The 24323-nt window shown below is 54.1% G+C and overlaps 1 protein-coding gene across 3 annotated transcripts in view; it reads right to left on the bottom strand.

The window, feature by feature from the left end:
- The window catches only part of GPSM1 (G protein signaling modulator 1), a 68381-nt gene that overhangs the window by 2058 nt on the left and 42000 nt on the right, over window positions 1-24323 (bottom strand). For 2 of the 3 annotated variants that reach the window (XM_057409107.1, XM_057409108.1), the window contains 3 exons: window positions 23422-23492; window positions 19769-19948; window positions 799-958 (listed from right to left, as the gene is read on the bottom strand). In XM_057409107.1, the coding sequence (XP_057265090.1) occupies window positions 799-958; window positions 19769-19948; window positions 23422-23492 (411 nt within the window). Of the gene's footprint in view, window positions 1-798; window positions 959-5847; window positions 6139-19768; window positions 19949-23421; window positions 23493-24323 lie in introns of those variants that run through there. The other variant, XM_057409109.1, reaches the window with a different exon arrangement.

Below are 24323 nucleotides of genomic sequence, written 5' to 3'. Positions count from 1 at the left end.
ATTATGAAGTGGGTAAATGAATCCACGGGCTCTAATGAGGGGTTTGAGCCCCGTGTGGTGGTGACTGAGGGCGACCCTGCACGTTTCAACTATTTTCTGTTTAAGCAAAGGTCCTCAACCCCGCATTGTAAGAAAGACACAAACCCAAAGCACAGACCCAGCCCGGAGCTGCCTTTCCTGTCCCATCCATTCGCCAGACACTGCCTCCATTTATCCCTGGTCTTCCTATGGGGAGCGGGCTGCCTGCTGCGGCTTCCCATTGTTTGTGCATCGCTCTGGCCTCTCTGTTCTTACAGAGCACCCATCACCAAGAGCTGTACAAACTCCAGACCTTTTCCTCCATGGCAACCCTATGAGGAAACCTGGCAGCCCTTGAAGCTGTGTGGGGAAGCCCGTGCCAGCCCTGTGGGCCCCAGCTCCTCGGGCTCTTACAAGGCTCCCTCAGCACTGACCATCAGCATCTTCCTCCTGGAGATGCTGGCAGAGGCCCAGGTCCTTGTGCCAGCCTCGCTGTGTTCCAAAGGTGAAACCCTCTAAAGGTCCATACTGAGGAAATCCAAGTGTATTTTACCTCTTACTCTCCAAGCCTCAGCTCGCATTCTGCAGCCTTCCCCTCAGCAACCATTAACATAAGAATGTCTCTTCCTTCCTTAAATAAGGATTGGGATTGCCAAAGGGCTGCTCAGTTCAGAGAGCTGAGGCTTGGGGAAGAACATCACAGGATTCGCAGTGAAACCACAGCGGCCGGGCCAGGCCAGGGGAGCAGCATCACTCCCGTAGCAAACGCACGGTACTTACAGATCCGCTCTCCCAGGGCAGGGACCGGCGTGGCCGCTGCCTCCGCAGCCTCCGCAGGGCACTCCTCCAGCGGGCAGCGCTGGTCGTCCATCCGGTTGCTCTGGAACTTGCTCAACAGGTCAAAGAAGCATTCCTCCTCCGAAGGGCTCCGGTTGATCTTCTGGGAAGGCAGCAAAGGAGGAGGGAGTCAGAACAGCCCAGACAGCTCCTGGTGCCCAATGGCTCCGTCTGGCGCTGGCCCCGCTCCGGCTCTGTTCCGAGGTGGCTCCCGGCCGGGCCGCTCTCGCCAAGCCTGGAGGGCCACGGCTGCTCGGTGCCTTTGTCCTGGCTCCGGAACAAGCTCTCCCTTTCCCTCAGTGCACAACCCAGCTCCAGCCTCCATTTAACCTCTCCAGGCCACTGCACCCCCAGCGCTTCCTCTCGGTGCTCCGGGTCCGCAGCCCCCGACAGGCACCGAGCTCCAAATGCCACAAAATCACAGGGTTTGGGCAGAGCTCTTGCACAGAGCCCCAGCCCCTTGTGTCCAACAGGGATTTATTTACATCGTGCTCAGGAGCCTTTGGGAAGCGCCGGGCTGTGTCCAGCTGCACACTGGGAGAGCGATCCCAGAGTCCAGGGCAGCCGGAAGAGCAGATCTTCCCAAGGAGCCACTCCGAACGGGATGTAAAATGAACAGCGGTAAGAGGGCACCTGCCGGGCTCAGGATGAGTCCCTGTGTGCTGAGCTGCTCCCCACCGTGTGCTGGAGAAGATACCCAACAGCAACCAAGCAGAACCTCCTACATTTGGGTCTGCCTGTGCCCAGCTCTATAGCAGCGTGGGGCTGGGTCCGTCCTGGGGAGCAGCACATCCCCATGGAGAGCCCAGGGAGAGCTGGCCCCAAGCACCAGACCTCTCAGCAGGGATCTCCTTGGCTGTTCATGAAGTGAAGCCCCTTGCCCAGCTCCGCTGGAGCCCTCCCAACCCCACCAGGAATGGTGCCGGTGCCATCCCCAGCAAAGAGCTCTGCACTGGGGCAGAGGCACACGGAGGCCCTCGATGGAGGTCTGCAGTGGGGAGGGCCCCGAGCTGAGCGGGTTAAAGCCACAAGTTGGATTCAGTAAATGAAGGAAACCAATTTTCCTGTATGCAAAGCAAAGCAGATGAGATGCACTCAGCTTCTATTTAGGGCAGCATCAAAATTAGCAGCGGGCCAGAGAGGCACACGAGCAATGTGGGAGCTGCTCAGGGAGGGGAAAAGCCCCTCTCACCTCTCCCCGTGTGCCGAGTGCTCAGACCCTCTGAACCACCAACAGTTGTGTCTTGGAAACCAAAGCCTGCTTGAGCTTGAGCCGAGGCTGCACCGCACCTTCCCCAGCTCCGTGACCCACATTCCAGGCTCATTCACACCGAGCCTCCTCCCCGCACCACGCCGAGTAAAGCAGAGCAGCCCCTGGTCCCTGGGGAAGTTCTGCCCTGCACGGAGCAGCCGCCTCGGTCAGAGGCCCCGGCTCCGGGCTTCCTCCCCGGCACAGACCACGTTCCCCCGGGCACATCCCACCAGGACGCGGTGATTCCACGCACCGGGATCCCTGCTCGGAACGTGCCTGGGACAGGGCAGGATGCTCTGAGCCGGGCGGGGTGGGATGGGGCTGCTGCGCTCCTGGTGCCTCCCGGCGCCGCAGCACCCATGGGAGCAGCAGGGTGGTGCCCCAGGGCCGGTGCGGGGCCAGCTCAGGACAGGGGCGCTGCTCCTCCAGCCAAAGCGTGCCACAGGCCTGCCCCTCTCTAATTAAAACGCCCTGATGTGACAGGCACGGGGCACTCGGCTCCCTGCGCTCGCAGTCTGTTCCTAGCCCCGAGGAAGGAGCTGGGAGGGCAGATGGATGCGCAATCTCACCCTGGAGCCCCCCATCTGCTACCGAGCTGTACTTGCCCAGTGCTTGGCACGTCCAGGATGGTCCAGAGGCTTCCCGAGAGCCAGGGCATCCCCTAATGGGGCTGAGCAACAGCACAGACACGGCCAACGGCCACCATGGGCCCGGGACCCAGAGCCCTGCACGGCTCCTGAGCGGCTGCTTTGGTTTGCAGCCCTGAGACCACTTCTCACCCCACGGCTGGTGCCCCTACCTGGCCTCATCGCCCATCCTCTGCCTCTAGCACCACAACTGCCCTATTTGTGTCACTTGCCTCTGCTCAGCCGACCTCCACCATGGGCAAAGAGGCAAAACAGCCCCGTTTGCAGCAGGCAGAGGGAGCCGGGGCTTTGCAGAGACCACCCCGGGGCAGCTCTGGCTGCAAACACAGACACACATGCACACCTCTCCCTGTGTGCGACAAGTGCGGAGCTGCTGCTCCTGCTCCCTGACCGCAGGCAGGCCAGGGACAGACAATGCCCCAGGAGGTCCCATATGTGGGGATCAGAGCTTGGTCCCGTTTTCCACCTGGACACTGCTGGCTCACTGGAATGCTGGGAAACCTGGCTAAGGACAGCCTGGGAGCAGGACTCGTGCACCTCAAACAGGCGGCCAAGCTTTTGCATACATTTATCTGCAGTGGATGAGCAGACTTCTTAACCTGAGAGGATGGATTTGGGATGTATAAAACACACCTGGGGTGTCGGGAAGGCAGCGAGAAGCAGGAGGTGATGGGGGCCACAGTCACTTGGGCTCAGGAAAACCATTAAACAAATGCTGAAGGCCTCATTGCCAGAAATAAACCATTTCCCAGCTCCTAACGCCTGAAGCCACAACCCCACAGGGTTTCTACCCCTGGACACTGCTGCCCACCGGGGTCTCTGCAGAGCAGAGCTCCTCTGACACATTCCTGCTCCTGCGCCCTACCCTAGGATCAGCAGGGGACGTGCTAATTATTTCCATGCTAATCTCACATGGTGCTCCCATGCCCGAGGTCCCAAGGGCCCTGTGCAGGCAGATGAGGAGGATCCTCGTGCCCAGCCCCACACGCACAGAGCCAGCCTCTGGGGGAGCAGGGCAATAACACTGGCACCACGGCCTGGGCTTTCTGCCCCATGGCACTGCTCCAGCTCCCCGTCCCCAGTCTCCTTTTGGCACCCCAGCAGTCCGTACCCACCACCGGCCCCGGCTGCGCTCCCCCCTCACACCCCAGCTCCTGCTGTTAGCAATGCCCTCAGTGAACAGCTCTGGCAATGGTGGCTTCTCCCACAGCTTCCTGCTGTCCTCCCGGGTTTAAAATCAGCCCGGGCAGCTGGGGAAGCGGCGTCAGCCGGGGTGGGATGCGGCTCACCCGGTCACTGAGCCCCACCGAAAGCCCGTCCGATCACAGCCACACAGCAACACGCTCCAGGGTGCCCTGGGACAGGGCTCCAGAGGTCCCCAGGGATCATGGCAGAGGATTTTTGCTCCGGCAGAGCCACACGCATCCCACAGAGGTTTCTGCCACTGCCACAAGCACCTGATGTACCATGCATGGGTGAAGCATCCTCTTCCAAGGGAGCTTCACCCACCAAACCAAACTGCAGATGCTCTCATGAGCGACCTCAAGGACCAAACCTTGCTCCTCTAACAGACCAGCTTCCCCCCTCACAGCTGGTGTCCCCATGGGGCGCTGGCCTGCCTTTGGTCCCCCTCCTCTCCCTCCTGCCCCAGTACAGCAGCAAAGAGCTGTCAAGACCAAAGGTTTCTCCCGCAGCTTTGCCCAGCCTTCCGAGGGGACGGCACTGCCCTACCTGTGAGCAGGACCCGCTGCCCAGCGGCGATGGACCCCGGCGAGCCTGGCACAGCAGATCCAGCTCAGGAGCTGCTGCTCGAAGGCAATCCTGCTCCGGTGTGCGTGCGCGGGTCAGGGACAAGGCGAGGGCAGCAGCAGGCTCAATGATAACACAGCAGCCCCTACCCTCACCCCCTCCAAGAGGGAGGGGCATTTAAACCTTGGCATTTAGATGTGTCCACCACGATTCCTCCTCCTCACCTTATTGCAGGGAGGAGACAACCTGGGGATGAAGTGACTTGAGCAAGTCCCACAGTGGCAGAGCTGGGACAGGACCAGGTCTCCAGGAGCAAGCTCTTGACCATGGACAGTGCTTGGGGAAAGCATCCCTTGTTCTAGCAGGTGCTTGTCTGCCCAGGCTGGCAGATACACATCCCAACACATCTACACGCCTCATCTGCCTGTCCCTCTATAAACCAGACACATCCCAACTGCTCACCTCCTCTCTTTTCAAGGCAGCAGACATCAAAACCATCAGGCAGGAGTGGGGCTGTGGTGGTGCTGGGAGCGCTTCATCCCAGACTGCTCCACTCCCTGCTTGTCCCCTGCACGTGGCTCTTTATCCCTGCGTTACCCCAAAACCTCACCCCAGGGGAACCGGCTGCGGGGACCAGCACCACCAGCATGGCCACAGCCCCAAGCTCTCACCTCTCAGGTGCATCAGGCACTGAACTGACGTCCCCATCTCACCGCTTCACCTGGGAAAGGCACCGGAGGGGAGGTTTGCAGGGAGGCTCCCCGGAGGCACAGCGGGGCTGCAGGAGAGGAATGGAAGCAAATCCCTGGCCAAAAGCTGCAGCCCGTTTTACCGGGAGCTGAAGTGGCTGGAGCACCAACACTGGGCTCGGGAGCGGGGCTCTTCCGGTCCCTGACCATCAACACCTCGGCTGGAGTCCCCCTTCCTTGAAGGGACCATCGCCTTCAGAGTCAGCAAAGCTCTGAGGCTTGTCCAGTCTTTGCTAAGGACATCACTTCCAACCCTTAGGTCCCTCCAAAAGGCAGGGCTGCACACCCCAGCCTCCCCCAGGCAGCACGGCCAGGCACGGGGAGCCGCTATCCACACTCACCACGTTGTGCTACATCAGCAGCCTGTGCACCGCCGGGATCCACTGCCCAGAAGTTGACAAAATATCAATGATACAAGTTCAAAATGAAGCTACTGAAAACTTAACACACCCCACACCCCCCCCCCCAAGCACACACGGGCAATAGCAGAGCCCTGGCCGGAGTAAACCTCTCTCTGTCTCCTCCTTGTACTCCCGGTGGAGGCTCTCACTGCAGAGGATGGAGGGAAACACAAACCAGCCCGAGTTTTACTCACCGAGCCGGCAGCCAGCTCCTCCCCGGGCTCCGCTTTCACCCGTCCGTGGGCCAGGATGCCCGCAGCTCCCAGGGCAGAGCCTGGCGCTTCGCTGCTGCCGCTCGGATGCTCCGGAGCCGCCGCTCCGCTGCTCTGCGGGCTCTGCCCGGCTCCGCTCGGCGGCCGGCGCTGGGATTTATGCGGAGCGCGCAGCCATGCGGGGAGCGCCGCCAGCCCCAGTGACCCCGCTGGCTGCGGGATGCAGCTTAAAGCGACAGCCCCGCTCCTGCCGCTGCCTCCGTGCCCCTGCTCGGGGGGGGAAATGGGTGCTCCAGCGCAGCTCCTCGCCCTCACCTCGCTGCCACGAGCCCGGCGGTATTAGATGATGCTCTCAAACACAGAGCGGAGCTACGTGAATATTTAGCTTTCCTTCCACCTCCTCACCTCCTACCCACCACACACACTTTACCTTAAAAATAGATCGGGATCAATTTTCCTTAACTACATCTGCAAACACATTCAGCTCGACAGGCACATGCAGCACACAGCAAAAGCCCTCTGCACAAACAGACACAATAGGATCACTCGGATTTAAAGCACCAAAATACCAAAGGACCATTTTTAACTCCCGACAGTCCTCCTGCTCCTCATATTATTAGATACATGATGGTTTTTGGTCCTATTGCAAGAGCCAAAGATGCTCAGCCATAAGCATCTCTTCATTTAAACATACCTCTGTTTAACAGAGGGAAATTTCTAATTGCAACAAGGTTTTAAACACAGAAAGATGGAAACGCTCCATGGCAGCCACAGAGCTGTTCCTGCCTCCCCTGTGTGAAATGTGAGTTTCTGACATGAAATGGGTCACTGGGAAGAGAAGCAGCAGCCAAAGGCCACCTGGCAGGGCAGTGGCAAAGCAAGGATACAGCCCCGCTGCACTTTGCTCTGTCCACGCTGTTCTCTTACACTTCATTCCCATTTTTCATTGCAAAAGTAGGAAAATTCCCTACCCTGAACCCATGCAGCTACTGGGGACTGCCTGTGCCTTCCCATGCCAGTAAGCTTATTTCCAGGAGTCACATAGAAACACAGAACCCTACGTGGGGCCTGAGACCAGGACTCCTGGCTTGATCTCAGCCTCTAAATCCCTCCTATCCCCAGGAGGGGCTGCAAAGCTTCACTGGACTTCCCAACAGTCCTGGACACAAGGGCAAGGCATCACGGATGCATAAAACCTCTGCAGAAGGAGAGCAGCAGGGCTGGGGCAGCCACAGTCAGGAAGCGGGGATCCATCAGTGCTCACCAGGCTGGTCTGGCTGATGGGGAGGGGGTGAGGCTGTGCTCGGGGCAAACAAGCTCTGAGCAACGAGTGGTGAAACACCCTGTGCTGATGAGACAGGGGCAGAACCGCAGGGCAATGCAAGAATGACCCCCGGAGCACCAGTGATGCCAGGCAGGATCTGTCCTGTGGGGCAGCCCCATCTGTCACGTGCCAGAGAAGAGGCCAATCCTCCATCACACACGACCTTGCAGAGTCCTAGTATCAGGACAGAGAAGGCAAAAGGCAATTACTCTGCACCTATTTTGTTCTGGTGCCACAGGCTATGGAAGGGAATTGGCCTCAAACTAAGCTGCTGCCTGGGGAGCTCACACACTAAACTTCAATTTAGCTCTTTTCAAGCATCTCTGCTTTGGAGAAAGGCTGAGAGCTGGGCTGGTGCAGCCTGGAGAAGAGCAGGCTCCTTAAAGGGAGACCTTAGAGCAGCTCCAGTGCCTAAAGGGGCTCCAGGAAACCTGGAGAGGGGCTTTGGACAAGGGCCTGTAGGGACAGGACAAAGGGAATGGCTTTAACCTGCCCGAGGGGAGACTGAGATGAGCTCTTAGGCAGAAGCTCTTCCCTGGGAGGGTGCTGAGGCGCTGGCACAGGGTGCCCAGAGAAGCTGTGGCTGCCCCATCCCTGGCAGTGCTCAAGGCCAGGTTGGACACAGGGGCTTGGAGCAAGCTGCTCTAGTGGAAGGGGTCCCTGCCCGTGGCAGGGGTTGGAACTGGATGAGCTTTAAGGTCCCAGTCTGGGATTCAATGAACCAGAACTGAGCCTGTGCCCCATACATGGAGAGCGGAGTCAACTTAGGACAGCTGCGAGAGGGGACACCTGAGGCAGGTATTGAGGGTGAAATGCAGAACATTTTACAAACGCAGAGGCTAGAGCAGCAGAGCCCACATGGGATGCTGGTGCTTGGAACAGCAGGAGAAGATGACATTTTGCATCTGGGTTTAGGATGCAACAAAGGAGAATGAATGAGACATCCATGATCCGCAGAGCCACCACCTGCAGCTTCAGATTCCTGCTCTCACACCAGTGAGCTGCGAGCCTGCACCCGAGTGTGCCCTTAGCACCCCTGTGCCCATCAGTGCGCTTCGTGACCTGCCCAGCCCCTGCACACCCTGCTCACACACAGGACGGGGGCCCCACGCTTCCCTTCCACCATGAAATTAGCACCCTCACTTGGCCTGCTTCCAAAGATTTTTTCCCTCGAAACAACTCGCCCACTCGTCCCTATAAACGCCGGGGCTAGAAGCTGGTTCTGTTGTGAGGATTCCAAATAACTGGGGCTTTATTGTTCCAAACAAAATCAAAATAACTCACCCACGCTCCCTCCTTCCCTAATACAGTAACTGCTGACCTGCTGGGAACGTGCCCCACTGCCACACTGCCTTCAATCCACGTCTTCGGATCAATAGCGGTGACAGGATCAGGTTTGATTTCCTTAGGGGAGGAGCGTGGTGTTCCCATGTGGGTGTCTGTCTGAAGTGCTCCTGACACCTCTGCTCCTCGCAGGGCCTCAGCGTGGGTGCTGCCCTGCTCGGATTCGGCTACTTTGAGCAACCACCTCCTTAATACCAGAGCTTTCCTCCAGCTCCATCCACCCTGGAATCCCAGCTCAGGTGGGCAGCCCTCGCTGCCGAGAGCAGGGCATCCACGCCATGGGATTACTTCGGGTGTCTTTTTAGGAGGTGCTATATTAGTCAGCATATTCAGACAGTCCTCAGAGCTCCAGCAATACTCTGCAGTTTACGTTGCAACTTTTCCACTGAGGTTTTGACAGCATTCACCACGCCAGGCTGGGTTTCCCTGGCACCATTTAATAGAAACACACGAGCTCAGATCTAGCACCTTGAAGCTTAAATTACTAACCAAGGAGACAAGTTGGAAGTGTTATCGTTCCTGGGGAGTCTCTGCAGTCTAGGGGAGAAGATGGGCAGCTCTAGAGGTCAATTTGGCCCATTGAAAAACCTGAAGAATCCTTTAAATACCGAAAGTGGGGGTGAACCCAAACTGCTTGCTCAAAACCATTCAGGTTACAGGCAGATGCCAGCAAGCAGCGAGCTCCTGGAGCGTGACTGATGCTCCCCTTGCAGAGCTGTGGTACCTGGCCGTGCACTACAACACACCCCAGCAGCAAAGCACGAGGCTGGAGCTGAAACTCGTCCCAGGGATTTGCTCTGCAGTTGGAGGGGGGTGGAAGTAGGACCACGCTCAGCTGTTGAGTCTCAGCTGAGCAGCAGCAATTTGCTAAACCGAAATAACTCGGTTGCTTTAAAGGCTATAACCCATATTCTTGATTAATTAGCACGGAGGCCAAGGTTAATGTGTAGCGCTCAACTCCCAGTCACCTACTACATCCACTAGACCGCACCACCAGCTCCCCACTTCCAGCCCTACCGAGGAGTAGGAGGTGATGGAGGAGACAGGTGCCTATAAACCCGCTGCCAGCGAAGGACACGCTCCTCTTCAGCAGTGGAAGTGATCCAACGCTCCCCCTGCAGCAGATCTGCCCTCCTCCCCACCATGTACTGCGCTCTGTGCAGCTGAGATCGGAGCCCACTGACAGCGTGCTTAGAGAATGCTCTGCAAAAAAGCCTGCTTGTCTCTGGATTGCCAGAACTGTGCTGCTTTCTTCAAGCACACTTTGATTTCGACACCTACTTGCTCTCAGCGCAGCGCTGTTTTAGAGAGCAGCTGCGGCACCTTTACCAGGGGTGGTAACGATGGGGTGAAGTCCATCGGACCCACGCACACCCATCTCCCTTAGCACCCATAACACTCTAACCTCCACATCAACACCCTTTCGCTGCAGCAAACGCCCAAACCTTAATTATTATTTACTCATACTCCAGTAATGCCTGAAGGCTGCGCTCAAGATCAAGGCTTTGTTATGCAAGACACCCCACAGAACATGAAATCCTGGCCCTGCCAGGGCCGGGGAGGATCCTGGGGCTGGTACCCGTGGGTTTCCCCTTTCAGCGACGGTCACACACAGCCCTTCTCCAAAGAGCTTGAACAGGTGAGACAGAAATCACATGCAAAGACAGGAACAGCTTCTCCTATCTGCAAAAAGCAGCTCTTGCTCTGGTCCATGCTATTTCAAAGGGCAGGGTGAAACTACACCCTGGTTGGGGAAGGCAAAGATGAGGAGGCTGATTTGCTCCGTGTGACAGGGCCCAGAGAATATTAGGATGCAAATGGCTTTAGATACAAGCAAAAAATCCTCCAGGGACTTCCTTGCAATCCCATGGGGATTGCACCTCCTGCACCCAAGCACATTCAGTGGTCTCACTCTTTGGAGGGGAGCTGGTTCCTTCCCTCCTCTGCCATAGTAAGCGCTGCAGGCGACTGCAAGTCTTTCTGTGGCACAGACACCACAATCCAGGATGGAAAAGTTGGATCCATGGGATCATTCGGGGCCATTCTCTAATTGCACACCTCCCCAGGAAGCTTCCCCAGCAGTCCCAGTACAAGAAGCACTGAGCAGGGCTCAGCTCTGCCTGGTTCAGGCTACAGTGTTCTGGGGCCACCCAGGGAACAGAAAGGAGCCGGGGGCTCTGAAAAACCATTATTTCGGCTTTTTTAGATTAATTGGTGCTAATTGCCTTGGGAGGCTCCAAACCAGCACTGCTAATGGGGAACGTGGAGGCAGGCTGAAGGTGAGGTGTGAGCAGAGGCTCATGATGGCCACATGAACACAGGTTGTGCCCTGCCTGCACCTCCAATCCAGACATTCCCCAATCTGCATTCACACTCATAGCATGAGAGCTCCAAGATACAGCACTTGAACCCTCCTTGTTTCAGGCCCCTTTGATTTAAGGATTCACATCCTTCTCCGTGCCCCTACAACCAGCGCCCTGTCCAGCAGCTGGTAACAGTCACTATCAAAGACAAGGTACAGACAAAACTGGTCTGATTGTACAGGCTCCTGTACCCAACACACGTTTTCCAGGGGCATTTCCCCGTTTTCAAATATAGTTCATAGAAAGAGAAACACAAGTTACTGGTACAGAACAGATCATCTACGTAGATCCACCAAGTAATAGATAAGTGCACGGCATGGCTCCGGCACAGCCAGACCATGCTCACTTCCCAGCCTCATTCCATGCAGAGACAGGCTGCATCCATCAGGTGCTCCTGATCCATACTGATCCCACCAGCTATGGCTGGGAGCTCAGCCCCTGGTGCTGGTAAGGGCCCAGGTCACTGTTGGCACCCTGGTGAAACACAGGCACAGCCATGCTGCTGCTTGCACTCACATTTGTCTGAGCAAAAGAGAGTTGTGCAAGAAAAGCTGACCAAACCCCCAGTCAAGGCCCCTGTGTCAGGCAGTGTCATCATAGCACCAGTGATTTAAGCTGATTAACACCCAGAGAGAAGCAGGACTACAGATTTCTTTTAAGGTCTTCTGGTATGCGAGTTATTGAATGTGAGAAGCCGGAACTGGGGATGTACAAAGTGCCCCAGGCACAGCAGAGACCCCAGAAGTGAATGAAGAGTTCCAGATCTTGAGAGAAGTCAAACACTTGGAGTTTTATTGCTCTGGGTCTGGCTTCAATTCATCCCTCTCTTTAGTATTGTTCTCTTTAAAGCAACAGCTTCTAGGAAATGGTGACTGTAACATCTCCTTTACTGTCTCATACCACTTGATGGCTGACAATTTGCCGGGAGAAAAGGCTGTGCAAGGAGGAAAGCAGACCTCAATTACAGCTTCAAAGTACCAATAACTGAAAACTCAGTTACAGTGAGTCAAGGGAAAAAGACTGTATTTCAGCAGCTTGGTTAGTCAGCTCCAGGCTGGACCACCAAACTAGCCTGGCTGCAGCCCTGCTGGTGTAACTCCCATCCATGCTGGGGTACCCTGGACAACCAGTTCAGTTTTCATCACCTTCCTAGAAGAGGTTCCTCTGGGAAGAGGCTCTTTCTTACAGTTTTCTAGCTTGAAAACTGGCCTCCACACTTAGCCAGATACAGATAGAACATGGGGTGTCAGACCTGCTTTCATACATGCCCCTGACCCCAGCCCAAGGGATCTCAGAAGCATCCAGACCTTAGGGGTCCTTGGTGAAAGCAGTGCAAAGCCAAGGGCTTGGACAGCCATGCTGCACACAAGGCAGCCAGTATGTTCTCTTTCCTGTGTGGTTGATGCACAAGCACAGGCTTGTGTTAAATCCTGCCTCCTATCTCCTTTCCACAGCTTTGATTCACAACCTGACCTCAGTCTGGGAGAAGGGAAAAACAAGGGAAAGGTGGGGTGAGGACAAAGGAGAATGAGGAAAAAGCAGAATGAGGGAGTCCAAGGAACGAGAACATCGCAGAGACAGGAAGATAAGGAATTCAGCTTCATCTCTGGGTCCTTAAGTACTGAAGCACCGCATTGAGGACAAGGCCTAGGGCTGACACACAGGCGCAGAGGCAGCAATACCTCTGCCTTGATTCTGTTCAGAGCAAAATGAACAGAACACTGCAAGGGCAGCCCCAAGACCAGCTATGAAATGTCAAAGCCATTCACAGCACCTTCAGGGGCTCTGTAGCAGGGCAGTCACCTTCCCAAAACAGAGCCACCATCAACTGGGTCTCCTTGGTGCTGAAAAGCCCATTGCTCTGAGCAGAGACAGCCCCAGGACAGAAGCTGTGGGTAGAAGAGATGACGGCTGCTTCTTAAATCGAGCTAGGCAGTAGGCTGCATCTCACCCAAGGCGTGTAAGGCAGAGTCTCTGGACTCTCATTTTGGACCCTACAGGGGTGATTTTAAGGAATTCTCCTCTGGCCACCCAGATAAGCCAGGCAAAGGCAAAGCCATGGACTGGCACAACACGGGCTGTTTCTCAGCAGCAGAGCACAGCCCTTTGAAGGCAGCTGGTCTCTCACAAAACCAAACCTCAAGTCACAGAGCTGTCCAAATGCAGTTGCCACCCACAGTGAGGAGGGGATGCCCAGAGAGAAGCTCAGCATCTGGCCCCAGCGCTTTGGAGGACCAGGACAGCTCCTGCCTCACCTCTCCCTGCTGGGGATGCTGCTCCCTCCTCATGTGCTCTCCCAATCCAACCACACCTCACCAGGACCAGCTTCTCCGTGGGATGCCGAGGAGCCTGGCAGGTAATTCTGGCTTTTACTCCAGCTGTGTATGCCAGCCTCCCTCCCAAACCCACCCTTCTGCATGGGAAAAGGTAACTTCATGAATGATCATGGTGCCATAAGCCTCATGTAACTGCTTGCGCGGCCCCAGCTCCACACACCGGAGCTGCCCGTTGGGTTCAGTCCCCCAGGCACGATGCTCGATGCTCGCCTGCAGCAGGCCCGGTGCTGCCATGCCTCCCTCTCACTCACATGCTCTCATTGGATAATTACAGAGAAAACCAAGGCAAATCCCAATTTTAGTGCCATTATAAAACAGAGAGGGGGAATTCATTACCTGGCAGCTGTTAATATTTAAGGAAGAAACTGATAATTTACCTCTGAGATGATGAATGCAGCAGAGGCAGCGCAGTTGCCTCCCCCCACCACCTCTGTGCAGTTACTTTGCAGAGCTCCTGCTCATTTCCCTGCCTCCCATGCCAGCACCAAAGTTCCAGCAAGGAACAAAGTGTGTCAGGGCTTTGCACTGCAAAGTTCACAGGGGTCTCGGCTCTGCACATCTAGATTTGGGAGAGCATTCATTAAAAGCTCTGCTGGCTCACGCAGCATCCGTGCAACCAGCCCACCTGAGTCAGAAGAGTTAAGGAAAAGAAGGGCTCTAGAGCTTAACAAAGAGACTCATACAGACATAAGGAAAGAAAGGTCAGATAAATTAGGATGACTCTGGGGAGGCAACCAGATCACTGACTGCTTCTATGAACAGCCCAAAATCCCTGGAATAGCCTCCTGGTACCTCTCAGACTCAAGCCATCCAGAAAGTTTTCCAGCTCATCCTGCCTCTGAGCTAGGAAATATCTCAGTGCAGCCTCTCTCCCAGGCCCAAAGCGCTACAGAAGGTTCCACAACCTAACAGGAAGATAAAGCACTCAAGAGCAAGCCACAGCTCAGTGTTTACCTGCTCAGCTCCAACGGGACTGACACCAGCACAGCAGCCTCCAGGTGTCATAGGAACAGGCTTAAATTTAGCAGCAGCTGCCTTCCCTCTGCCTGACTCCAGCTTCTCTCTTCCTCTCTCCCCTGCTCTTAGAACATGTTTACACAGAAAGTCTGACCAACAAGAATGGTATAATTACACCCATGCAGCAAACCAAAACACGGAGGCTGTGGGATACAGGAGGGTGTGCATCGAGCTGCCCTTGCATTGCAGTAGTTTGAACATCAATGAGACTGCTTCATCTTAAAGGAGAGGGAAGATGCACACAGAGCCCACACAGAGAAGCAAAGGCTGCAGCCCCTAAAATGCTCAAGCTCTTGCGGGACTGCAAGGGAGTACTGGCTTCATCTTCTCTCCACCAATACAAGACAGCCCGGGGAAGGATGGTCTGGGGCCAGAGCACAGCACTGATGCTGTGTTTATCCTCGCACCCCAGCACCCATCCGGCCAGTTCTGCAGTCCACAGTGAAGCCACAGGGGATGGATGGGGGCACTGCCTGGACAACATACGATGTCACAGGGACAGGCAGGACCTCCCTGCCCGCTCTGCCACGCTGCCCTGCAGCTCTGCTCCCTGCCCAGTGACACCAGGATGGAGCCAGGCAGAGGGTCAGCCATGAGCTGACAATCTCCTTGTACATCATCAGGGAGAAACCCATTGGAATTGCTCTGGCAACCTGCCTTTGGGGTGAAACGTGATTTACACAATTTCCCCTTCTTTTATGGTTGTTTCTCACTGTAATCGTAAAAAAGGTCTTATAAAAACATTTGTCCTAGGGAATGTTTGGCGATGCAGCAGCGTGTTTGCAAATCGTTCAGTGTCTAAATACATCAGCAACCCATCTCTGCAAGTCATCACTGCAATCAAACTGCTCCTCTTTCTCTTGACTATAAATGGTCTTTGCTGAGGACAGGTTTGAAGAGTGAGGAAGCACTCCCTCGAGCTGATGCACTGGGAAGAGGAGAGTCCACATGAACAGGACCATTTCTAGAGCGCAGATCTCCGAGGAGGGGAGAGGACTGGGTTTGATCCTCACCTCTTTCCAGGGTTTTGCTCCAGCTTTTGGATCTTGATACAATAAACTGCTTTAGTCCTTGAACTCTGGCACATGCACTGTCCCACTGACACTAGAGACTTTAGCTCAGTGCTGAGCTTAAACTCAGGGCCAGAACTGGGGCAGGTCCCTAGCCCCTCACCACACAGGATTAAACAGCCCATTTCCTCCATGGGCCCTGTCCTTTTTGCACCATGGTTGCTCTTTCTGAGGGGTGGTGAGGGGGACACAACCTGTCTGAAGTGTTAGGAAAATCCCATCCTTCCAGTAACCCTCTAAAGCACAATTACCAAGCCAATCGAGAGCTGGAGCGTTATGACCTTCTCCCCAGCAGAGCAGAAGGTTAAATTTATGAGCAAGCCTTTGATGCTTGCAAGCTTCACGTGGTACAAAACCTTCTGCTTTGATGTTCCTTTTAAAAGAGAGGAAACTCAAGGTGCACAGTACATGAGCCTCAGGGAGCACCCGGATCCAGCCACCCACAACTACAGGCACAAGGACTGAGTTCTGATGCAGCTGCTTTTGCTTAAGGCTTGGCTGCAACAGAGTGAAAATGTGACCAAACACATCACACCCACACCAAACCCACCTTTGCTCTGCCGGTAGAGAACCAGGTACTCACAGCCCTGAGTATTCCCATGGGAGCTCCAGACTGGACCTCAAAGGTGAGGAGGACCCTGCCCTTTGCCATCTCTCAGACCCAGGCTGTGCTGGTCCCTCTCTCCCCAGTGACCACCAGCCATGGCTGGGAAATTCCCCCACTTAAGGGCCATGGGAGAGGTAAGGAAGCCCATTGCTCTACCCCTCCTGCGTAGGTTCTCCATTGGGTTCCACACCAGCATCCTGCACAGCAGCAGCAGGAATGCCTAAGCCATGCAGAGGGACCTTCCGCAGGCCCTGGCATGCTTCCTACCTTACGCAGCAGCTGGGCCATGGCTTCTCCCATCCATCCCAGCATCCCTACGGCTCTGCCAACAGGTTGAGCCCTTCTCCCAGGGTCCAACAGAGCTGCCAGCAGGGTCAGGCTCCTCTCCATCCCAAGCTCACTTCGCCTCCTTTTCCCTCTCCCACCTCCTCCCATGGGGAGTTTCCCAGCAGCTCAGTAATTAGCATCATCATCACCACCACTGCTAATAACACCACCACAGCTCCTGCCATCCGAAGCTCAAACAGCTTTACAGCCATCATCACGCCTCTGTAACCTCCCCAGGGTAGGCAGGGAAGCAGCATTACCCCACCACACAGACGGGGAAGAGGGAGGTAAACAAGAGGCAGAGATGGGCAGCGAACCCGGGAGCTCTGACTCAGGCACCGCACCCGCAGGACCTCCCTGCGCCAGAGACCTGCTGCTGCACAAGGGCCCTCTGCAAGGAGGTCGGTGGCTGTGCTGGCAGCAGGACTCATCCAGGGATTACAACACCGGGCTTGGGGCCTGCGAGTCCTGGGATGAGGTTTTTTTCCTGGGCATCCCGGCACACAGCCTCAGTGTCCCCCTGCAAAAAGACCGTGGGAGAGGAGCGCGCAGGACCGCGTGTGCAGTCTGAGGTGGGACAGCAGCTATTGTGGCATCCCAGATCAGTCGCTAGACCTCACCTCTAATTAAGGACTCGCTGTTTACTGATGGGTTAAAGAGGATTTTTGCTTTGAACATTCACAAAATGAGGGATCGGGGGGATTCTGGTCTCAGCCTGACCAGAGACAGCTTCTCTCCATCCTGCTTGGGGTTTGCTACATTTCATTAAAAAGTTTCCCATGGATGGGGATTACAGCACCCCCAGTCCCCTACAACAGACTGGCACAGCCCAGCTAGCCCCAACAGACAGGGACAAAAGCAGAACTCAAGGCAATGGGCTGCTTTGCTTTTGGCAAGACAACCTTGACTTTAACTGTTCTGGCCTATGCTACAAGCTCAGGCTGGCCCAAGTGCCAGCTGAGCACCAGCACAAACCAGGATTCACCTGAACATCCACCTACAATGAGCACGAGCCCTATACACAAGCTGTGTAACTCTGGAAAGCTACTGGCCTGCAGGAAACCCAATAAACCACTCGTCACTGTCATTTTGACGGGATGTGGACAATGGTCCATTAGATATCAAATAAGGGGCATACTTTAAGACACAAGACAAGCAGTTACCCTTCTCTCCCAGCCACTGCAGTGTGCACTGATCTATTCTTTTTGGGCACAAACCGAGACGTTCAGTCTCTGCAAGGAGGAAGATGTCACTTTTTTCCACACACTGCTGCTCCGTGCATCCTGCTGAATTCACTCCGCTCTGTTCCAATCCTGGGTGCACCAGGAGTGCCTGGGAACTGAACTGAAAACGGACTCCCAGGGCTCAGCTCCCAAATCCAGAGCAAGTGGGGAGCTAACACACACACACACACACACACAGAGCAAAGTCAGGGCACACATGGAAAAGGCCTCAGAACAGGCAGGCACAGCACATGACTGCAGAAGCCAGGTGGAGCCTGAACCTCCCCTGGGTACCCTATGAGTCCCTGCTGGGTGCTCACCCATCCCCTAAAGGAGGGGAGGAGCAGCACATCCCTCCCCTGCTCACACAATTCCATCAGTCAGGAGCAGCACAACCCCCAGAGGCACCTCCTGCCACTGGCTTTGTGTGTCTGTGCCTTCACTTGCTCTTTCATGGACATTCACCAAACCCCATGTGTACTCTCACGAGGTCACTGGTGGTTGGCAGAGTCCCATGGGGCTTTTTCTTAGACACAGCCTATGTGCTCACAGCTACACCCCGAGGAATGCTTTTTGCCTTGCTCTTGACAGAGTGTGGCTTTTGTTTGGCTCCTGGCTGAACGTCTGAGTTAAAAATACAAGGCTATTTTTGGCAGAAGTGGGTTTTTTTTTCTGCCTCTCTATTGCCTTGCATGCCCCCATGCTGCTGTCTCCCTTCTGGCTCAGATGAGCTTTGTTTTCCTTCTCAATGATCATGTTTGCACCGGTGAGCAGTAGGAAATGCTTTTCCTATTAGACCATTTCCATAAGCACCGTTGGGAATGAAGAATGAACTTAGAGAAGTCTAAAAAAACCCAGCTGGTGTAAAGATCCTGTCTCCAGTGAATGGAGAACTGAAAATCAGGAATGCCTGTGGTCAGAGGGATATGTACATACGACATGCACACAGGAACAGCAGGGCACGTTCGCTCTGTGATCCTCAGACCAGGAACAAAGGACTGAATGCTTGAAGCATCCCCACTCTACAGACAGGCTTCATCCCAAGCTCTGCAGCTCAGACCCTTTCTTACGCAGCATGAAAATAGTTTATTTTGCTTTTAAATGCCAGGAAAAAAATAGGCCTCTCTTTCCTGGCTTGGATTTATTCCATCCGGAGTCTTTGCATGATCGCAGCACTGTGATACTGTTACAGTCTCAGGATAAAGCAAGAGCCCAAGTACCCTCAAGCACCCATGCAATCATTAAATCTTTGTTGTTATGCTCCATATCTCCTGGCAACGCCAAGCTGAGGACTTGGGTCTTCTCACTTGAGATCACCACGCTCTGATGTCTCAAAATCCCCTCCCATAAGCCAGACACATGCCATCCTCTGTGGGTGTGATCCCCGTCTCCAGGACTGAGAACAAAACCAACACAGCTGCATGAACCCTCCCCAGCACATTGTATTTGTGTGTCACAACATAAACATCAACACAACCAGAAGATAGCAGCCTAACAAAGAGCTAAAGACATCAGAAAGGCCCATGGAGAGCTTTCCAGGACACGGATCCCCACCACCTTCAGAGGAGCCAAGCACAGACTGAGTCAGAGCTCTCCAACACCAGCACAGGATTTGCTGCATGCCAGTAACCCACAAAACACTGACACTGGGGCCAGCTCCTGCTCTTCAGGAAGCACGCTCCACCTAACTTGCTTCCAAAGAGAAGCTCCTAGACAATGCTTTTCATCATCTCTCCCTAATGACCGATGAATTCAAAGAGCCCACTCTGCCCATTGCCACTCCGGAGACCATCAATGCGATCAGGACATGAGAGAGAACAGGTCCTAAGGTCCCAGATTTGGCAATGGCAAGCAGCATTTTTGGTTGTTCGTCAAAAAAACTGGAAAGGGTTTTGTGTCTTGAAAGCAACAAGCCCGCCCCTCATAGCCCCCAGAGGGCTGCTCAAGTCAGGCTCCACAAAGCAAGGGATCCCAATTGCTGTGTGTTTTTGGAATTGGAGTCATCACATCCTGAGAGCCCCATACTCAGGAAAACTCGGGTCTAGACTCCCGTCCCTCAGGAGGTTACAAATACCACCATTAAATATCAAGCTCTCATAAACTAGCTCATGATGGAGGCTCAAAAAAGCAGAATTTGTCCATAGTTGCCCAACAGTCACCAGCAGAGCTAGATGCAGGCTCTGTTTTCCAGCCACAGCACTACCCCCAGAGCAGATTAGAAATGAGGCTAAGAACCAACACACTGTAACAAACTCCCAGATCAGTACTAAAGGAAAAGCAACATCTTCCTACCGACTGAGAGACCTGGACTCGGACTTCGCTGGCATGCAGTGGTGATGTACTTGGCCCCTGGGGCTTCCTCTCCGAGCTGGAGTGGTGCTCCCGGTATTTCTTTGACCTCGCAGGCAACGACGAGAACTCTTTCCCTGAGATCTTCAGGTCTCCCACATGATGGCTGTCCCCATTCTGGTCCTTGGGAAAGCAAGAAACAGTCATTGCACAAATTGCCTGGCTCTGGTTTCTGTGGAGATCTGTTGGCAAGTATCCACAGAACAGGAGACAGAAGCAAGGAGTTAATGCGGAGTTCGGGTGGTGCGAGCTGCCACTCCTCATGAGCTGGGTTGAGTGAGGATATTTTGTCTATCCCTACAGCACATGGTTTTAGTGAGGGGAGAGGAAGCATCACCCAAGCAGCACACAGCAGTCACCTTCTCCACAAGGAGAAGTCAGGGAGAAGTAGCATCCTCTTAAAACCCCAGGTATACAGGCAGAATCATATGGTTTATTTATGGGCATGGGGAATGATGGATGAAAGGTCCAGAAGCAGTCACTGCTGCTAGTGATTTCTGGCAACCACACGCAAAAACCTCTTCCAAGCAGTGGCAAGCTCATCTTGCCCAGGATACCAAGCCCTTGGCACAAGTCCCTCCACTTGCTGCACCTTCAGTCCTTCCCAGTGCCCAGCCATGCAGCAGCCTACACCAAGCCATGGATAACCCAACCATGCCGCAGGGAACACAGCTTTCCTGGATGCTCCCCAGCATTTCCCACCTCTAGGAGGTGGCTCCCGGCACAGACGGAGCATTGTCTGCCTCAGCATCTCCCACTGTTTTCAGCAAGTAAGGCCTTTACCCAACAGCTTCCTAAAAGGCAGATTAACATGAATGGTTGGAGTCCCATTCTGCTCTTTCTCATGCTACCAGAAGCACGTGGGGGCTGCAGGCTAACATGACTAACTGCAGCAGACAGTTACAAGCCATCCCCTGTTCTCTCACTGCTGTCCTCCTTTGCTCCCGGAAATGCCTGTGCTCAGTGCTCCCATGGACATGAAACACAGGATGATCACCCCTGTGTAAGGCATGAGGAAAGTGAGATGGCAGAGGCTGCATGTTTCCTGAAGCCTTTGTCCCTTCTCACTGCAGCCCCTTTTCGAGGCCCTGCCCCATGCCTGGCTCTCCCATTCTCACCCCCTTCCCATAAGGCATGCACAACTCTATCCCTTCTCTGTCAAAAGACTCAAGTTTAATGGCCCTGCCTGTATTATCATAACGGCCTCATTACTGCTGTCAGGCAGATGAGGCCCTGCTACAGAAGCACCAGGAGTATTCAGCATTTAGCTCCAACCACACTTACTAAAGGCACGAGCCACTTTAACTGGTGGGAACTGAGTGCCTAAACCTGCTTGATGCTCTGGGCTTTAGTGCTTCCAGGCTGCAAACCACCCCGTTATCATACATAAAGCACTGAGGGGATGCCCCAGGGTGTCCTCACTGCAGCAACTACAGACAGGAGAAAGCAGCCCAGGAGATGACCCAAGGGCCCATGGAGTTGGGATTTAAGGGCACACAGACCAAAGAGCCAACAATACTGAACAGGATCTGAAGTCACAGCACATCACCAGCACACTCAGATGATGTAGCCAAAATGGCTTTTCCATTCCTTGCAATACAAACAGGAATACCAAGAAGGAGTAAGGAGAGATTAATTCCCCTGAATGCTATTGATGGGACCAACTGCAGCCAGGCTGGCATCAGCATTTTGAAAAGCAACTACAGAAGTGGATTTCAGAACTGGAAAGAAACTGCCTTACAAAGCCCTTACTGCCTTAGAGCCTCAGACCACTTAGTTCTTGACAAAAAGAATAGATGACTCAATTACAGCAAGCAGAACCTTCAGGGTAAAAGCCAGCATGTGATGAAGAGATTTTTAGGCTTGTAGAGAGAGGAATAAACAAGAACCAACGGCTGTGAGCTAAAACCAGAGAAGCTCAAAACAAGGAATAAGGCACAGGTTGCAGAAGAATGATCAGGGAAGCAGCGGTCCTGCTGTCTGATGTGACACTCAGAACAGACGTGGGTGCTTCTGGAGATACATTGCCCAGACACTGCTCTGTGCGGGGGCATTGGGCAAGGATTCCTGGCCTGAGTGATTATGGGATTCCCTGAGGACTTCAAAGACTGTCTCTGGCACAGACAGTGGGCAAAGGGTAAGGCGATAATGAGGGTGCTGGATTGATCGCAGTTCAATCCGCTGATTCCTCACCATTGCAAGCTTGAAGCCAACAGCCCTCTCCCATGACTGTAATCACCCTTCCTGGGAGCTGCAGTGGGACAGAGGGAGTGGAACTGCATCCAAAGCACTTTCGCAAGGAGAGGTGAACCTGCACGCACCCCACAGGACCACTGCAGGGGGAAGAGGACTACTCATGTCTGACTCCAGAGTACCCAGCCCCGTTTGCTCCATCCTCCCTGTGAAACCCCTGAAATCCCATAACCCTGCCTGAACTACTGAACGAGCTTCAGCTTTTACAGCAAAGAGTAGGAAAGCAACAGCATTGACAGCAAATCACACATCAGCAAAACTCTCCCTGCCAGTCCTGGGGCCGTGCTGCTGCGATGAGGATACATAGTCAAATGTCTCTCTGGCACCGGGTATCACTGTCCCTGCCACTATCAGCACCCTGGAGCTGGAGTCAATGGATTAAAGCAGGTCAGAGCCAAAATGGCCAACAGGCAGTTGGGAGAATTAGCAAAAATGTATAAATATGTTTGGCATTTAGCTCCCAAAAAGAGTTAATTCAGGGAGGAGCTTTTGTCTGGCCCTCCCAGTGCTTACTGGGAGGTTTAGGCGCTCAAACGGGTTTGCAGGCTTGAGGCTGTTTCCCATTGACTGCACCTTCCTGCAACTTGGGCATGTTTTTCTCTCTGCAACACTCCTGTAAGAGGGAACCTCTCCCTGGACACTGGGGAGAGCTGTGCCCGGAAAGCACTGCATGAAGGAACACGGTTTGTGCCAAAGCCATTCCCGAAAGGCAGAGCACGGCTGCCTGCCTGGCCACCTTCTCTGGGAAAGAGCATGAGCAAGCCCCATGGCAATGGGCACACGCAGTGATCTGTGCAGGATTTCCTGAGAAGTTCAATCAATCCCGGGGGGTGGAAAGGCTCAAAGCATCCACTGTGGAAACAGCCTTTGCCTTGGGGACACTGAGGAAACGCTGAGCTGGTGGGTCTGACATTGCCAGCACTGAACCGGAGCAGGGGGAATCCTTAGAGCCCCTTGGAGCAAACCCCTCTGCCTCCTGCAACACACCAGCTCCTGCCCTCTCCTTCCCCGTCTGCTCCCAGTGCAGCTCTCTGCTGGGGTAATAAGGCACTGAGATTTGCCACCAGCCACTAAAGGGGCTAAAATGCTAACAATTATCCTCTCAATGAAGGGCTGGGTTTGCAAAAAAGCACAGAAGTGGCTTTTTCAGCTCTCAGTTAAGTGCCTTTTCAGTCAGACCAGCTGTTCCTCTCCTCCAAGCTCTCTAGAAACTCTCTTTGGTTAATCCCATTGACTCCAATGATATCTGCTAATTGCATACTTCCCTGCAAATGAAGCCAGTCAACAAGCCATTACAGATTCCTACTGATACTTCATCTTTGAGGCCAGACATCTTTGCTTACCTTTTCAGAAGGGAACTTCAGGAGGTCTAAGCTGTCCATGCTGTTCCTTTGGAGTCTCTTTGGCCTGGCTCCTGCAAAACAATGCACTCTCGCATCAGGAGGGTGTCACGCACTGGCAGCACTAATGTCACACAGACAAAATCCAACGCAGAATGCTCTGCTCCTGTTAACTACAAAGGCAAAGGGATGGGATGCTGCAGCTGTGCCCTCCTTGAGGCTCACATGTGGGGGGCTTCTCTACTGCTTTGGGTCTATCACAGCACAGTCAGCAGCAGTGAGGGCGGTGGGAAGCTTGTGCTATCAGACCAGTACGGGGGTCACACTGCAACCCTCATCTCCAGGGAGGCCTCTGGAATTCAGGAGTTACAAACCCCACTCTAAACCACAAAAGTCATGAGACTGGCATGGCAGAATGAGAACAAAGCCATAGTTTAATACTTCGGTGCATTTGTTGCTTCATGTTTCTAACTTAAAGAGTGTATCTGGGATGCAGCTTTGAGCTTTTCTCTACAGTCACAAGGGCTAGAAAAGGAAGTGAAGGGGCAAATATTTTCTATCATAGGTTCAGCCTTAAGAGAAGCAAAACCTTGCCCTGAACCTGACAGAGAAATCCAAATTTGGCAGCATTCATGATAGCTGTTTGAGATTTCATTCCAGCAATAACAGAGTGGGTGAAACACCACTCAGTTCGGACCCCTGCTTGCTAAGCTCTCCTTTACATCCCTGTCCCCCTCCAACCTGCTTCCAGCTGCTGCTGCCTTGCTCACTAACGGCCAGGGTTACAAAATGCTCCTAGGATGTCTTTACCATGTCCTTACCACTTTGCCCCTCCTTCCCTGATCTTCCTGGAAGGTTCCCTTTAGCTGAGCACCACACGATGCCCAGAGGCAGCAACCAAACCT

Source organism: Pezoporus wallicus, unplaced genomic scaffold (genome assembly GCF_028554395.1).
Source record: "Pezoporus wallicus isolate ANWC-B61680 ecotype Strahan unplaced genomic scaffold, APGP_CSIRO_Pwel_v1 contig_8341, whole genome shotgun sequence".
Taxonomy (NCBI): Eukaryota; Metazoa; Chordata; class Aves; order Psittaciformes; family Psittacidae; genus Pezoporus; species Pezoporus wallicus.
Note: the sequence above shows the minus strand (reverse complement) of the source record. Positions and strands in the feature narration are given on the sequence as shown.